Raw genomic sequence first — 16,987 nt, 5'->3', positions numbered from 1 at the left:
AAGATGTCTAGTTCATTACACACAGCAATGGAAGATGTGAGAATACAAGGGAACAATCAGAAGATACTTTTATCATAGGAATGAATGAATGCAAATTATTTCTTTTTAAAAGGTAAAAGGGTTGAAGTGATGGCTCTCAGTTAAGAGCACCACTTGCTGGTTTGTGATAAGGACTAGGATACATTTCCCAAGTACCTACAAGGAAGATCACAACTATCTGTTCCAGGGGTTCTGACACCCTCTTTTGGCCTCTTAGAGAAATACATTGTGGCAAACATATATACATGCTAGCAAAACAAAAACAAAACAAAAAACACTCAGACACAAAATAAAAATAAATCTTAAAAGAAATAAAAAAGGAAAGGTTAAGCCGGGCGGTGGTGGTGCTCGCCTTTAATCCCAGCACTCGGGAGGCAGAGGCAGGCGGATCTCTGTGAGTTCGAGGCCAGTCTGGTCTAGAAGAGCTAGTTTCAGGACAGGCTCCAAAAAGCTACGGAGAAACCCTGTCTCGAAAAATTAAAAAAAAAAAAAAAAAAGGAAAGGTTAAGTTACTAACCATAGCATGGTGGCACATGCGCACAATCCCAGTAATCAGAGGTAAGGGGCTCAAAATGGGGCCAGCCTGAACTAAATACAGAAGACTTGATGAACAAGTGACAAAAGCAAATAATGAGAGATAGAGTGAGCTTGAGAGGTATTCTTGATATGGGAGGACAGGTTAACTGGAAAAAAATTCAAAAATGGCAGCTTAATCCTGTATGACAGCAAACAGCAAACCAAGACTGAATTTAAACAAAGGGTCTAAAGATAGCCAGATGATGTAGCACTCCAGGGAAGGAGGCAGGTGGATCTACATACAGCCAGTTCCAGGACAGCCAGGACTACACAGAGAAATCTTGTCTTAAAGAAAAACACCTGTATAACTGCAGATCTATGGGACTCAAGACCCTCTTATGTCCTCCATAAGCAAACACACGCACACCCACAAACACACACACAAATAAAAATTCATCTTCAAACTACAACTGCAATTGCTCTTTCCTAATAAACTCAATCTTTTCCCTCACAAAAACCACGAAAGAAGTTTTTTCAAGATTAGATAATTGTTAGAACATAGTAGCAAGTTAGTCTGGGTTTTGATGAGAACACACTCAATTTCTTTCCAGCTGAGATTCTACCACCAAAGAACAAAGACAAGATGGCAATATTTTCATTAAAAAACAAACAAAAAACCCTACATTCTTTTTAGCCTAAAGCTGTTTGATTATGCTTATATTTATATACATAAAAACTAGAAAATAAATCATTATTAACTACACAGTTGAACACAGACATACCTCAAACAAGATATGATATGATGCTAAGCTTACGTAAGTAAATGAGACCTCTTGTTTATTACTTCTGTAAAGAGATCCTTCTTTGGAAATAGGTTGTCATGAACTTAACTGTGTTGTTCATGAACTGACAATCCAGTTCACACAGTGCTGGAGATCTAACCAAAGGCTTTTTTTGTTTGGTTGGTTGGTTTTGGGTTTTTTGTGGTTGTTTTGATGCTAGACAAGTACTACACATAGACAGTTTTGGAACAAAACAAAATTTACTAAATATCTTTTTTAAAAGACATGATAAAGGTTGAAAAGCATGTGAGCATCAGCTGAAAAGATGGCTTGGTCATTAAAAACAATAGCTGTGCCTCCAGACAAACCAGCACCCAACAGTGACTCCCCCTCCCCTCTTCTGGCTTCTACTAGCATCAGGCATGCATGCAACACATAGCCACACATGCAGGTAAAAAAAGATCCACAAGAATTTTTTTAACTTAAACTTTTAAAAGAAAGTTGAAATTCACAGAAGTGAAGAAAATAAACTCTTTGCATGTTTTCCGTCATTTTCAAACATTTAAAATTTTTATTTTCTTTCCTTCAAAAGGAAGCACAGGATAGATTGTCTTAGGGCTGGAGAGTTGCATATGCTGCTCTTGAGAAGAGTTCCCAGCATTAAAATGAAGTGAAAAATTCTGCCATAAACATCACAAGATTTACAAGCACTTATAAATAAATCTAACACCCTCTTCTGAACTCCAAGGGCACCTACATAAACTCACACGCAGACACAAACATAAGCATTTAACTTTAAAAAAAAAAAACCTAAATAAATAAAAGGATTACCTTAAAAATACTTGGGGGGGGAGGGGGTGGGCGGCAGGAGATGGATGTGTCAGGTAAGGATACTTGACACACACAAGTCTAGTAACCTGAGTTTGATTCCTAAACGTGTGAAGGTGGAAGGACAAGTGATTTATTTCACAAGTTGTTCTCTCATCTACACACACAAACCACCATGTGCACCCAATACTCATAGATCATGCACATAATAATGACTTATTTTCTTAATGCTTCATTTAGAAATGTGTTATTCTACAATCTACTGCAATTCCAATTATTGCATCCTTATAAAGCTATTTAAACCAACACAACTCTAATCACAAGTAATTAATGACTTCATTTGTTTCAAACTTTTGGGAGGATATGGGTGACAAATTCTAGCTTTACAGCCAGACTGACCCTGAACTTGCTGTGCAATCCAAGAACGGATCAAATTTGGGGTCTTCCCTGCCTCCCCTCCAGAGTACTAAGAATATAAGAATAAATACCATGTCCAAACCAGCTCATTTGTAAACAAGTCACCATTAGAAACTGCTTACATTCTATAGAACACTGATTTATCAAACCAACAATATTTTGCAATGGCTCAAAATGTTGACAGTTCATGTTCTAAAACATACAGCTTCAATTGTTCAAACGATCTAACTTATATGGACCCATGTACTTGCAGTTTTAAAAAGACTGACAATGTCAAGATCAATAGAAACATTTTTTATGTGGACTGTGGAACACATTTTCATTTTACTTTTGTATGTTCCCTGTTCTGATAATTATACTTATCTACATCTCAAAATTGGATATGGGGATCTATGTATTTTGTTACTACCTAAATAATGGTGGGGTGTACTACCTAAATTATAGTGGCATTGAATGCTGACGACTTTGAAATTTTCCATTTTCACCAATATGTGAAATGAGCAGGGTGCAGTGCAGTTTCTCATGCCTTTAATCCCAACACTAGGGAGGCAGAAGCAAGCTGAGCTCTGAGTTCAAGGCCAGCCTAGTCTACAGAGTGAGTTCCAGGAGAGCCAGAACTATACAGAGGAACCCTGTGTAAGGAAGGAAAAAAATAAATCAGTTTTTGAATGGTGCAGATGTTAGGATAAAATCTCAAAAAGTAATGCTATTTAAATTAATGAAAAGAGCTACTTATTTATAGCCATCAACATAAAGGTAAAAGTATAGCTGTGTCATATGCTGAACATAGAAAAAGAAAGCACAACTCTATACTAAATGTGACACTAACTTTGCACATTATATTACTTAAGATAACCAGCAACTCCAAGAAACAGACAGACCCACTTGAGAGGACTAAGAAACTAAGATTCCCTTGAAACTGTACCCCAAAGACTTGCAACGTCTACAGCAGAGGCAGAACTCACACGCAAAGCTGTCCTGTTCCAAAGTTCATACACATAACTACTTACAGTCAACATGACAAATCATATAATTCATTATTTACATCTGACATTTCAGCTTCTTTTTAATGATTTACCAATATATATATGACCTCAAATTGTTAAATTTAAGTAATCATTCTAGAAATAACTAGAATTCACTCTGACCCACTTCAAGCTAATCACTGACATCACTAAATTACAGACTTATGCTTGACAAGTAAAGTTTTGAGTACTTAAACCGTGAGAGTCCATGTCTAAATCAGACCCATATTTTACTTTTAAGAGACTGTATCTTACTCTTCATACTATTGTATATAAAACCATTCTGATACAAAGACCAACAGCAGATGACAAAATCAGAGAGCTGCTGCTATGCTAACAAACATTTCAGACTCATAGTTCAGACAGTGTTCGTATGGAGTCCACAGGAAAGACTAGTCCACACCCCACCACCCTCTAACTGGGTGTTAAAACCTTCCTTTCAATAACATCATTCAGTCTTAAGAAAAGGACCACAAATGGCTGAAAGACATGTTGCAACACGTGTCAGGCAAGTAGAAAGGACAAACAAAACATGATATGCCTTATGTGAACAACCTTAAATTCAGACTTTATATCAGTGGCTGGGAATTGATTTAAGAGGAGCCTAACTTTAGAAAAAGACTGAGAAATTACTTTAAATTCTAATTGTGTGTTACTCTGCTCAGAAATTAGGGAAATGACCCATGAGCAATGCTTTGGTCCTCACAATGAGAATGTTCTTGTGTTTGTTTTTTAATTCCCAACTTCTTTTCAGATTTCAGTGAAATACATACCTTCCTCCTATTGAGTCGTCTTGTGGTTGGGCCCCGGCAGTGTTCCTCTGTGAACGTCGCAGTGACCCCCCTGGATTGTTATTAGGCCGGTTGGACATTGGCACCTCTCTCTTGAAGGGACATACCCTTTCTAGACACTACCATTCACTGAAAGATAAAAAGAAGGGAAATAGTCTAATTAGATATGCACAATATCAAATATAGAGAAGAAATGTGGGGCAGCAAGCAATACTACCTTATTATACTATGTAACTTAACTATAAACATACGATAAAAGAACAGAAATTTGGAGCTGGAGTGATGACTTAGTGGTTAAGAGTATTTGCTGCTCATCTAGAACTTGAGTTTGGTATCCAGTACCCACATTAGGCAACTCACAATCACTTGGAACTCCAGCTCAGTGGATCCAAAATCCTCTTTATCATCCTTAGGTGCAAGCATACATAATAAACAAAAACTAAGGGCCAGCAAAATGGCACACCTGGTCAAGGGACTTGTTGCCAAGCCTGAGTTTGATTCCTGGACCCATCCATGGTAGAAGAAGAGTACTAGCCAGTTGCCCTCTGACCTCAATTCACTTGCACACATGGACACACACTAACCAGTGCTACCTTATCGCTCAATGTAATTATGGTTTAAAAAGGTTAAACTAAAAGGCCAATTCTCAGGAAACGTTTCATAAAACAAGCCAATTATATGGGACTGGAAGAATGGCTAAGAGGTTAAGACCAGTTACTGTTCTTACTGTGACCTAGAATTTGGCTCCAAGCACTTGGTCAGGTAGTCCACAACTATCCAGTAAATGCAAATCTCTTGGACTCCAAAAGTACCTTCACTCAAATGCACAGCTCCACATGCAGACAGACACACATCTACCAAATAATTTTTCTTAAAGCCTATACTTTAATCATATAGAACAATTTGTTTAAATAATTTCAAGTTGGGTATGATGCCATTCTTAATTTCCAGTTCTGCTGAGGTAAAGGCAGGAGGATCTCTGAATTTGAGAATTACACTATATACAGAATTCCAAGCCAGCCACAACTACATAGTAAGAACCTGTCTCAAAAAATAAATTATAAACCCAATCTTTCATTTTTGTTGTTTTTAAGACAGACTTGTTATATATACAGGGTTACTGGGATCCAGCTTCCACTCGCATAGTACTATACAGAAAAGAACCATCTCATAAAGTCCCAACTTTTTTAAAGCCTCCAAAGAAACAGGCAATCAATTCTTTCAGTACATCTGTTTACAAGAAGAACAAATGATCTCCAACTTTACAGAGGCTTTACAGAATTCAGTTGAATCATAGCTAATTTTCTCCATCCCAACCTGGCCACTGCCAGACCATAAATAAATTTAAGTGGAATTTTGGGACTTTTTTATAACTGTGATAGGAAAAAGTAGTTTATAATCTGACCCAATTCCATACAAAAGAACTGTTTACCCTTCTTTATTCTAAGCAAACTATCAACAAGTTCAAATTGCTACCCAACCATAATAGCTCATTCCAGCACTCAAGAGGATAAGGTAGAAATAAACATTATGTTTGATGCCAGCTTGGGCTATTGCATCAAGACTCTGAATACAAAAGAAAAATTTCACCTGGCGGGGGAGAGAGTTTGAGGGAGTAGGGGGAGGGTGGGGGAGGGGAGGGGAGAGGAGTTATTACAAAGAATTTCAGTCCTTTCTTTGGTACCAAACAAAAGGGAAACAAATAATTGTCAATACAAGTTTTTTTTAAAAAAAAAAAAAAAAAATAATACTAACCAGTCGGTGGGGACACACACCTTTAATCCCAGCACTTGGGAAGCACAGGCAGGTGTATCTCTGTGAGTTTGAGGCCAGCCTGGTCTACAAAGTAAGCTCCAAAACAGCCGCGACTGTTAGAGAAACCCTGTCTCGAAAAACCTAGATAGATAGATAGATAGATAGATAGATAGATAGATAGATAGATAGATAGATAGATAGATAGATAGATTGATATAGACAGACAGACAGACAGACATAGATGGCACTAAATTCCTCAATGTTTCTGTACATTACAACTCTGAAGTACACCATGGCATGCAAACTTCAGACCCTTCCCAACATGTTCTTTCTTACAAGTGCTTGTATTAGTTTCGTCTCTCACTACACACTGGGTTCTCACAGACTGCCAAGAAGTTTTCACATATGACAATACATGTTACAACACTCACAAATCACGATTCAGAATTCAACAAATGAAATACAATGGATTTATCAAAGTCTTCCCCTAAGACTCTACCGGTACTAAACCATAAAGCAACAAGTTTTATGTTACAATAGCTATAGTTGGCACATTCACATATTAAAAATAATCTTCAGGGCTGGGCGGTGGTGGCGCACGCCTTTAATCCCAGCACTCGGGAGGCAGAGGCAGGCGGATCTCTGTGAGTTCGAGACCAGCCTGGTCTACAAGAGCTAGTTCCAGGACAGGCTCCAAAACCACAGAGAAACCCTGTCTCGAAAAACAAAAACAAAAACAAACAAAAAAAAATAATCTTCAGGGAAAAAGTGAAATAAACACAGAAAAGATAACAGACACTAGAGGTAAGCGTATCTGAAACACTGGTTTCAGTTAACTTCCTAACACTCACCTGTCCAATTTTCACTAAATACACAGATAGCCACACTCAGGAAGTAACTCTACCAAACTTATACTCTCAATGCCCCATTGCACTGTTAAATTTTTATTTTTTGTGTCTCTATAGCAAAACAGATACTCTCATAAACCTGACTCAGCATTTCTTCCAAGAACAGGGACAAATGAAACTATCAAGTCACAATATACAGGATAACATGTACAGACTTCCTATCCTACTTCTTACTATCTAACCCTAACAAGCCTAGATGACTAAGATCAAGTATCACTCACTTAACAGATGACTGCTCATCCACACTCAAACATCTACAATTAAAGTTAGGTTGGAAAGCTGATATCTTGATTCCAGGACCACTGTCAACATGACTTTCTTTTTTGCTTTGAAACACCATCTCACACTATAGCCTAGGGTGGCTCTGAACTCTTAGCTATCCTGTTTCAGTCTACTAGTGCTGGGATTACAGGTGTGAGTTACCACCACTTCCTGCTTAAACTGACCTTCACAGCTAAATCCTTATTCAAATTCATCTTGGCGCTTTCCCTTGTTCAATGCCATATATAGTCATGAGAAGTAATACGTACTCTATTACGAAAGTAAGACTTTCTATAAGAGGCAGTGGAGTTCAGAGGTTTTAGGCCAGCCTTAGCTATGAGACCCTACCCACCTTCCCCTCACCAACTCCCTCAAAAATATAATGCATTAGAATTGAGAATTCTCTTTTCTCATTATTTACCAAATCAAGAATATTGTGAAGCTTGAAAAATAAGGCTGAACAAACCAGTAAAAAAATTTCTAAGATCAGTCATTTCTTCTCTAAAGTAGAAAAATAGTTCAATAAAACAAGAAGCAGAGAGATACAAAAGCTAACTTCCACACCTTCAAAATGTAAAATTAAAAAAACAAGCTGGGTTTTGGTGCACACCTTAAATCCCAGCATTCAGGAGGAAGAGGCTGGCAGATCTCTGAGCTAGAGGCCAGCCTGGTCTACAGAGCAAGTTCCAGGACAGCCAAGGCTACACAGAGAAACCCTGTGGGGGAGGCAACAAGAAAAAGCCAGGACAATTAAGTCTCTCCTAGGGGTGTAACAGAAAAAACCAACAAAGAATGAATATCAAGTGATAGAAGATCCACCCTCGTGCTTTGTGGAGACAAAAGCTACACCTAAAGCCGTTTTAAGACAAATGAAAATGAGATGGAAAGACTGGGGTTGACATTAGAATCTTCAGGAGGGAGGGGCCTCACAGGACTTTTAATCTCAGTACAACACAGGCTATTATCACTAGAGTGAATCTAGAGAGCCTAATATAGGCAAAGTTGCCTTTAATCTCGGGAGTGAGACAGGCAGATCTATAAATTCAAGGACAGCTTGGTCTACATTGCAAATTCTAGACCAGCTAAGGCTACACAGTGTGACCCTGTCTCAACCTCCATCCTCCTACCACACATACACACACACCCTCCTCCTCCTCCTCCTCCTCCTCCTCCTCCTCCTCCTCCTCCTCCTCCTCCTCCTCTCTCTCCTCTCTCTCCTCTCTCTCTCTCTCTCTCCTCTCTCTCTCCTCTCTCTCTCTCCTCTCTCTCTCTCTCTCTCTCTCTCTCTCTCTCTCTCTCTCTCTCTCTCTCTCTCTCTCTCATGCTGTTAAGGATATAAGGGAAAAGGAACTGTTTTAGAGGAATGTAAATTGTATAGTAACAACTAAAAACAGATTGATCTTGCCATTTCTTACTGGATGAAGATGGTCTTGGCAAGCTGTTCTGCTGTTTCTCAGCCGTTTGTTGGTGTGTGGTATACTCCAATGATTCTAACCTTGTTTGGGGGAAATCTCCTAAAACTTCCCATGTAAATCCAATTGAAGTTCTGACCAAGAGCATGCCTGTTACCTGACCCAGCTATCACACTCTTTTATTGGTTTTACAAGACAGGGTGTCTCTGTAGCTTTGGAGCCCGTCCTGGAACTCGCTCTGTAGACCAGGCTGGCCTCGAGTCACAGAGATCCGCCTGCCTCTGCCCCCGAGTCTGGGGTTAAAGGTGTGCACCACCACCTCCCAGCCACACTCTTGAGTATATAACCATAAGGTTTATAAGTCAGCATACCAAGAAATACTTGCACATCCATTTTTACTGCTGTGTTATTCACAATAGCCAGAAAATAAAGTCTGCCTAGATATGTCTGTTACAGTGAATGAATAAGCACAATATGTACACAAGTCAAATGAAATTTTATACATCCATAAAGAAAAACAAAATCAATAACATTTACAGGAATGTATACATTTTGAATGTATACAAATACCACGTTTTCTCTCATTTACAAAAACAAAATTAAAATAGATATCTATATGTACGCTTGTAGGAAACAAAACCAGAAAAGTAGAGAGAAAAAACATCTAAAGGGAGGTGGGAAACAGTAATGTGGAATACATGCATTGGAAAACAGGAGGAACAAGCTAGGAGAAAATAAGGGAAGAACATGGGAAGAGGGCAATGGTGAAGGAAATGAGTAAAAACAAAGTACTGTTATATACGTATGAAGATGGCATTATGAAACACATAACTTGTATGTTAACCTTAAATTTAAAAGAAAATTTAAGTCAGCTTAGGGGAAAACAGAATATCCAGAGTATAAAGAGTATTATTACCAAATAATGGTACAAGTCCTGAGCCAGGCAATACAAACAACTGCCAAGGAAAAAAATTCAAACATTCTTAGGAGTAAAGACTTTCTCCAGAAGGAAAAAAAAAGGGGGGGGGGGCCTGGAATATGAGGCTAACAACTTGTACTAGATAAGAACAAATCTCAGCAAGACCTAAATAAATGAATAGCAAACAGACGGTGAATGTTCTTACAAGAAAGCTTGAAGCTTCATTAACACTGGCAGACAACACTACAATTATATAAGGCATGCTCTTCCAAAAAAGCTTCATTCCAAAGCACTGCAGGCTTTTTAAGTGAAAATACCCCATATAAAAGTATGAAGAGATACAAGTCCTTACTTAAAAGCCAGCTGAGTTCATGGTGCTGTAGCTAAAGTGGCAGAGTACTTGTCTAGCATGTCTCAGAATCTGGGTTCAAACACCAGCAAATCATACACACACCAACACAAATTAACTGCTAATTCTTAACTTTAAAAGGGGAGGAAAAAGATGACTTTGCCATTAAAGGCTAAGATCAAAGCAAAGCAAAAAAGCTTAAGGTAGAATGAGTGCCGTTCAACACCTCGGTCCCCTCCCCATAAAAATTTTTAACTTTTACCTCTTAGGGTAGGACTTTCACTATCTTGGAATAGTAAAACAGAGTTTTTTAATTTGCTCCTGTCTTTAAGTTAGGTCCTGAAGTAAAAACTGCTGTCTTTCCTAAATATTTACCCTGTCATGGCAAGAGAGTAGCACATATTCTAAGGCACTTGAGAGAAGTGCCTTTTCTTAAGCTGTTCATACTGGTAGAAAGCACATACAAACACTACTTTCTTTTAAAGTTTGGAGTTCTATTTGGGGCAGGATCTCCTGTATCACAAGCGTGGTTAGAACATACTACTGGCTGAAGATGACCTTGAACTTCTGTTTCTGTTATCTTTACCTGTCTACAGACATGATATCAGTATCTTTACCTGATACAGACATGTATCAGTTTATGTGTTTAAAGAAATCAACAAAGGGGAGGGGGAGGGAAATGGGAGGTGGGGAGGCGGAAATTTTTTCAATAAAAAAAATATATAAATAAAAAAATAAATCTAAACGGAAAAAAAAGGAATCAACAAAGGGGCTGGAGAGATGCCTCAGTGGTTAAGAGCACTGACGGCTCTTCTGGAAGACCTGGGTTCAATTCCCAGCACCCATATGGCAGCTCACAACTGTCTGTAACTCCAGGATCCAGCATCCTCACACAGATATACATACAGACTAAAACGCCAATAAAATAATTAAAAAAAAAAAATCAACAAAGGTTTTTGGGCATGCCTGGTAGACACTCAACCACCTAGGTCCAAACATTCTATTTTTTGGGGGGAGTGAGGCTCGAGACAAGATTTCTCTGTGTAACAACAGTCTGGCTGTCCTGGAACTTGCTCTACAGACCACACTGCCTGGAAAATGGAGATACACAATCCTCTGCCTCTCAAGTGGTTAAAGGTGTGCACCGCCAATACCACCCAAAAATAAATCAATTTTTAAAAATAGGTATTTTATTCTGAAATTGTTTCTGCTTTCTGAAGTATTCCACTGCATCAATAGGAAAATCTTAGATGTTCTATTATATTTATTTGAGGGGAGAGGAGAACTTTACACATTGAGCAATCTCAACTGATTAATGTGTCTATTTAAAATCTTCAACTATGTCCACAGATCAAATGCCAAACTCTTCCTCAAGTATTGGAAGGTACCATAAACCAACTGACATTTACTTTGTGATTCAAGGAATCATATTAAAAGCCCAGAAATTCTAGACAAGTATAGGACCATAGAGAACTAGCTACGTACCACCAGCCCTCCACTTCCCAAATTACCAGTCTCTCAATTTATCACTTAACATGCTAAATAATCATCTTTAAGAATGAAAAAAACAAGCCAGGCAGTTGGTGGTGCACGCAGGCCTCTAATCCCAGCACTCAGGAGGGTCAGGAGGGAAGCAGAGGCAGGATTTCTGAATTCAAGGCCTGTCTGGTCCACAAAGTTTGCTCCAGGACAGCCAGGGCTGAGAAACCCGTTCTGGAAAAACAAATCTTGAAAAAACTATACACAGTGGGGCAGGCCTTTAATCCCAGCACTAAGGAGACGGAGGCAAGTGGTCTACATAGAGTGAGCCAATACTACAAACAAAAAGGGATGAAAAGAAATGGCCTGGCATGGTGGTACATACCACCCTTAAGTCCAACACTAAGAAGGAAGAAGCAGGCAGATCTCTGGAGTTAAACACATCACACCACACCTAGATAACAATGATTTTTACAAAACTTTTTCCACCTATGCTTTTATATCAATTGGACTTGTTTGCTTGGGAGGAGAGGTCTTAAACTTTGCCCCACAGATTTATATATTGAGGAGCTTGGTTGACAGCTTAACAACTTTAGAAAAAGGCCTGGATCCTGGATCTAGAAAGTTCCAATCTTTAATTACTCCACTGATGGAGTTAGTAAGATGGCATTATAGAGGGCAAAGAGTGAAAAAATAAATAAAAGGTGAAGCCTAGCTTAAAAAATAAAATTACTGGAAACATAACTCCCCCAAAACACATTTTTTCCCTCTCCCATCACCCTCTACTTCCTAGATGGCAGCAAGCAAGCAGCTTCTGCCACATTTCAGGCCTAAAGTAGCCAGTCTGAAACTGTAAAAGAAAAATAAATAACTCTTTCTTCCTATTTTTACAGGACTTAGGTATACACTTCAGTTATTAGCATTTTTGCCTACCAAACCGAAAGCTCTGGGTTTAATCCCCATCATCACATACTGACTATGCTACTAGTACACACCTGTACTATCAGCATTTAGAAGGGAAGCTGAAGGATCTAAAGTTCAAGGTTTTCCTCAGGCTATATGAGTTCCACGACAGTCTAGGATACAGGAAACCCTTTCTCACACATATTCAAAAATACTAAGCTGTTCTTTGGGGCATTTATCATTGATCTGAAAAGCTCACTAAGAGGGGACACAAGGCTGGTTGGTAACCAACCACACCCACCCAGTACTAGCTGGGAACCAACCAGAGGGCTTGTGCAGGCTCAGCAAGAGCTTGACACGTGATAAGTCTCTAACAAATATTACTTAACCTTTACAAAAAGGACTTGCCCCTAGAGAAACTTACATTCTAGTGGGGCAGAAGACAAGCAGCAAACATCAGGAAGTACTGACAAGAAATTACATACTCAAAAGCAAGAATAAAAAAGGAAGAGATCATAAGCAAAAGAAATTAGGCAATGTCCCCTACCCAAATTCCACTTCTCACCCTCTAGACTCCTATCACCCTACCCCTGCTGAAGCAACATGGCACAAGTCTGTGAGCCTGTATAGTCCCGGCTATTCAAGAGACTTGCGCTCAGGAATTCTGGCTATCTTAGGCAATAAATACAGAGACTCATTCATTGAAAATCATGGTGGGGGACACACCTTTAATCCCAGCAGTTGAGAGACAGAGGCAGATGGATATCTGTTAATTCAAGGCCAGCGTGGTCTACAAAGCAAGTTCCAGGACAGACAAGGCTATAACACAGAAAAACCCTGTCTCAAAACACCAAGAGAGAAACAGAGACAGAAAGAAAAAAGGAGAGAAGGTGATTGGCGTTTTAGTCTCTGGGACACAAAACTCATTTTGATTAAAATATTAGACCTAAAAACTAAGACCCAAGCTTTTCCCTCAGACCAAAAAAAAAAGACTCAAAATAAAAAATGGCTAAAACCCCTCTTCAGTTAAGATAAGGGGCAGCCTAAGGGTTTAACGGTTGCTCAAGACTGGAACTGGTATTTGATAACAGCAATGTCCCTGTACTCTTACCCATCAGAAGAGCTTTTCTTGTCATTTAATTAATGAGGATTTAAGAGAATTGTGATATGCTTAATTGTCGGCTCATTGTTATGGTATTGACCTGATACTTGTAACTACATAAGATGTTGTAAAAAGTTGGTATTGACCAATGCTGAAAATTATGATACTGACCTAATGATGTTTGTAACTGCTTATAAGATATTGAGAGGGCTAGAGAAATAGCTCAGTGGTTAAGAGCACTCACTGGCTGCTCTTCCAAAGGTCCTGAGTTCAATTCCCAGCAACCACGTGGTGGCTCACAATCCTCTGTAATGAGATCTTGTGCCCTCTTCTGGCCTGCAGGCATACATGCAGACAGAATACTGAGAATACTGTATACATAATAAATAAATATCTAGATAGATAGATAAATAAATCTTAAAAAAAATAAGATGTTGAGAAAAGTTTGACACACCCTGTAAATGTTGGGATTTAATGCATATGGTAAAAAGTTTAGATTTTGATACAATGTAAAAAATTTAAGAGATGCTCTAAACTAGCTGAAAAAACATTTAACTCAGGCGATTCTCCTCTCCTTTAAATAGGAGACTAGCCTTTAGGAGTATGATTATTCATAAAGCATTATAACTTATCCTGACAAAAATGTATGGCTCTAAAACACAGAGCCCCAAAGGTATCTTTCTCCCCTAATCTCTTTCCTTCACAGAGATCAGCAGTCAATGACGGGTTTGAAGTATCTCCATCCTAAAAACCTAAGAAGATCACAAAAAAATAAAATATGCCTAACTTCCAATGACAGGTAATTTTGGGTAAAGGGAGAAGTCTTTGCCCAAGGCAGACGTAGTAATCTGTCCTGTTGCAGAAGCACACCTTTTATTCTAAAATTATTAAGAGAGAGTGAATTGTGGGGCAATATTATACAGGTCACATATTTCTGCATTGAATGGTGGCCAGACTCTCAAACCACAGTTCGCACCTCAGGTGGTCACACAGCACTTACAGATTAGATTGGCTGTTGCCTGGGTCAGGATATGCTAACGTTGTTCTGCTCCCTTCTTTGTAATTATGGAGATAGCCTGGAAAGAGGTGTTAATCCAAGCTAATGACTTTAGTCCTGCTACCCTGGAAACAAAATACTAATGAACTTCCCCCTCGGTTTACCTTTGGATATAAAAGCTGTTTTGAGAATTAACTCGGGTGATCTTCAGGATTTGAATGTACCCTGAGACTCCCTTCCGATATTGCTGTGTGAACTGTGTCTCAATTACTCCCACGCCTCCACACCGGTCCAGAGAGATAATTTATGTTGGGGTTGGACACCGACACAGGGGCTGCCTAAGACCATCAGAAAACAGATATTTACACTATGATTAAGGAGTAGTATTGATAATAATTCTATTGTTGGGGGTCACCATGACATGAGGAACTGTATTAAAGGGTTGTAGCACCAGGAAGGTTGAGAACCACTGGCTAGACTGTGTTGCTAAAAATGCTAAGAAATATTACTACAGTCAAGCTGAAAGTCTGAAAGCTAGATGATAATAATACTTTGATATATTTGGTTTCTCGAGATTTATGCATGTTATTTTAAGTAATTCCAGCTTCAGGAAATTCAACACCCTCTTCTAACTTCCTCAGGCAACCACATACATATGGCATACACTCACACAGACATACATATAAATAAAAATAAAGTCAAATTTTAAAAATTATTGGTCATGGGGGCTAGAGAGATAGCTCAGCAGTTAAGAGCTCTTGCTGCTCATGCAGAGGACAAGCATTCTGTTCCCAGAACCCACATGGTGACTAATAATCTGTAACTCCAGTTCCAGGGATTAACATTGTCTTCTGACCTCCAAGGACACCATACATGAATGTGGTACACATGCATACACATAGTCAAACACTTATACACAAATTAAAAAAAAAATAGTCATGGTCCAGGTGCAATGGTACACTCTTCATCCCAGTACTCAGAAGGCAGATCTCTCATTTCCAGGACAGCTAGGGCCACATAATGACAGCTTGTCTCAAAAGCAAAAACCAAAAAAAAAAAAAAAAAAAAAATCAAGTAAAATGGTTCAGCAGGTCAATATGCTTGCTGCCAAGCCTAATGACCCGAGCCGGAACCCCGAAAACCACAGTGGATTCAAATCCAACAATATGTCCTGATTTGCATACATGTCACACTACACAGAATAAGATTTTTTAAATTAAACTCAGAAGAATCTTAAATATTGTTTTTTTCCTAATTTACATGTTAAACTGACCAAGGTCAACCAACTGGAAAACCATTACTCAAATTCTTCTTGCTACAGATTTTATCAATATTCTTCAATGATATTCTCACCACCCAAAGACAAAGTCCTTTTTTTTTTAACCCAGTTTTTCAAGACAGGGTTTCTCTGTGTAGCCTTAGCTGTCCTAGAACTCTGTAAACCAGGCTGACCTCTAATGCACAGAGATTCATCTGCTTTTGCCTCTGCCCCCAAGTGCTGAGACCAACAGCATATGCCAAGACCACACAGCCTAAGATGAAGTCTTAACACTCAATTCTTAAGTGAGTATAAGAGAAACCCAACTTCTCGGACTGTATTTTCAGATGTAAAGAAAAATTTATCCTATCAGTAAAAATGGTTACTAGCTAGCGATAATAGCTAACTAATCAAGCTTTTTGTTACTGGCATTATTCTAACTCCTTTGCAAACATTAATTTTCATAATAACGGTACTATTATTCTTTTTTTAAGGGGAAACTGAAGTCAAAAAAGTGACTTGCCCAAAGTTACGTGGCAAGTAGTTTAAGAGCCAGGATTTAAACTGATTAACCACTAGTTAAATTCCTTCATCACTAGGACATTATCACATTAACTTCCCAAGACTCTACCGTCTATTAACTCTACCATGCTCCAAGCAGAAAACCAAAGGGGAGGACTGAAAGGAACTTAGTTGCTATTGCTGATATTACTACTTAAAGCCTCTTCTACATAATTTATTATAAATAGTTTACATAAATATATGCAGTACACTCTTAAAACACTCTGGGTTGGTCAAGGTTATGAGACGTTAATGAAATAAGAGATCCTCAGCACTATCAAGAACAAAACAAGCCAGGCAGTAGTGTAATACGCCTTTAATCCCAGCACTCGGGAGGCAGAGGCAGGTGGATCTCTGTGAGTTCAAGGCCAGCCTGGTCTACAAGAGCTAGTTCCAGGACAGGCTCCAAAAGCTACAGAGAAACCCTGTCTCAAAAAACCAAAAAGCACATAAAGCTAAGCTAAGCTTAGATTTTTCAGCTGACTCAAAATACTCCAATGATGGACTAGTATCTTCTCATTAATTCATTTCACTTCTAATTTATGTAACATGTTTAGGCACAAGGAAGGGGGAGTAGCATGAACTAAAGTACATGCAGCTGAAAGGCAATAGAGGCATATTAACTTACACTGTACAGCCAAGGCTGAAATTCCCCACGTCTTACCTCACAGCAGCAACTGGAAGG

General features: G+C 38.8%; 1 protein-coding gene across 14 annotated transcripts in view; it reads right to left on the bottom strand.

The window, feature by feature from the left end:
• Nucleotides 1-16,987, bottom strand: part of Trip12 (thyroid hormone receptor interactor 12) — a 129,344-nt gene that overhangs the window by 94,982 nt on the left and 17,375 nt on the right. For all 14 annotated transcript variants that reach the window (XM_057762053.1, XM_057762051.1, XM_057762055.1 and 11 more), the window contains exon 2: nt 4,381-4,527. In XM_057762053.1, coding sequence (XP_057618036.1) covers nt 4,381-4,478 — 98 coding nt within the window. In that variant the 5' untranslated portion in view covers nt 4,479-4,527. The remainder of the gene's footprint in view (nt 1-4,380; nt 4,528-16,987) is intronic.

Source organism: Chionomys nivalis, chromosome 2, assembly GCF_950005125.1.
Source record: "Chionomys nivalis chromosome 2, mChiNiv1.1, whole genome shotgun sequence".
NCBI lineage: Eukaryota > Metazoa > Chordata > Mammalia > Rodentia > Cricetidae > Chionomys > Chionomys nivalis.
This window is presented reverse-complemented; position numbering and strand designations above follow the sequence as displayed.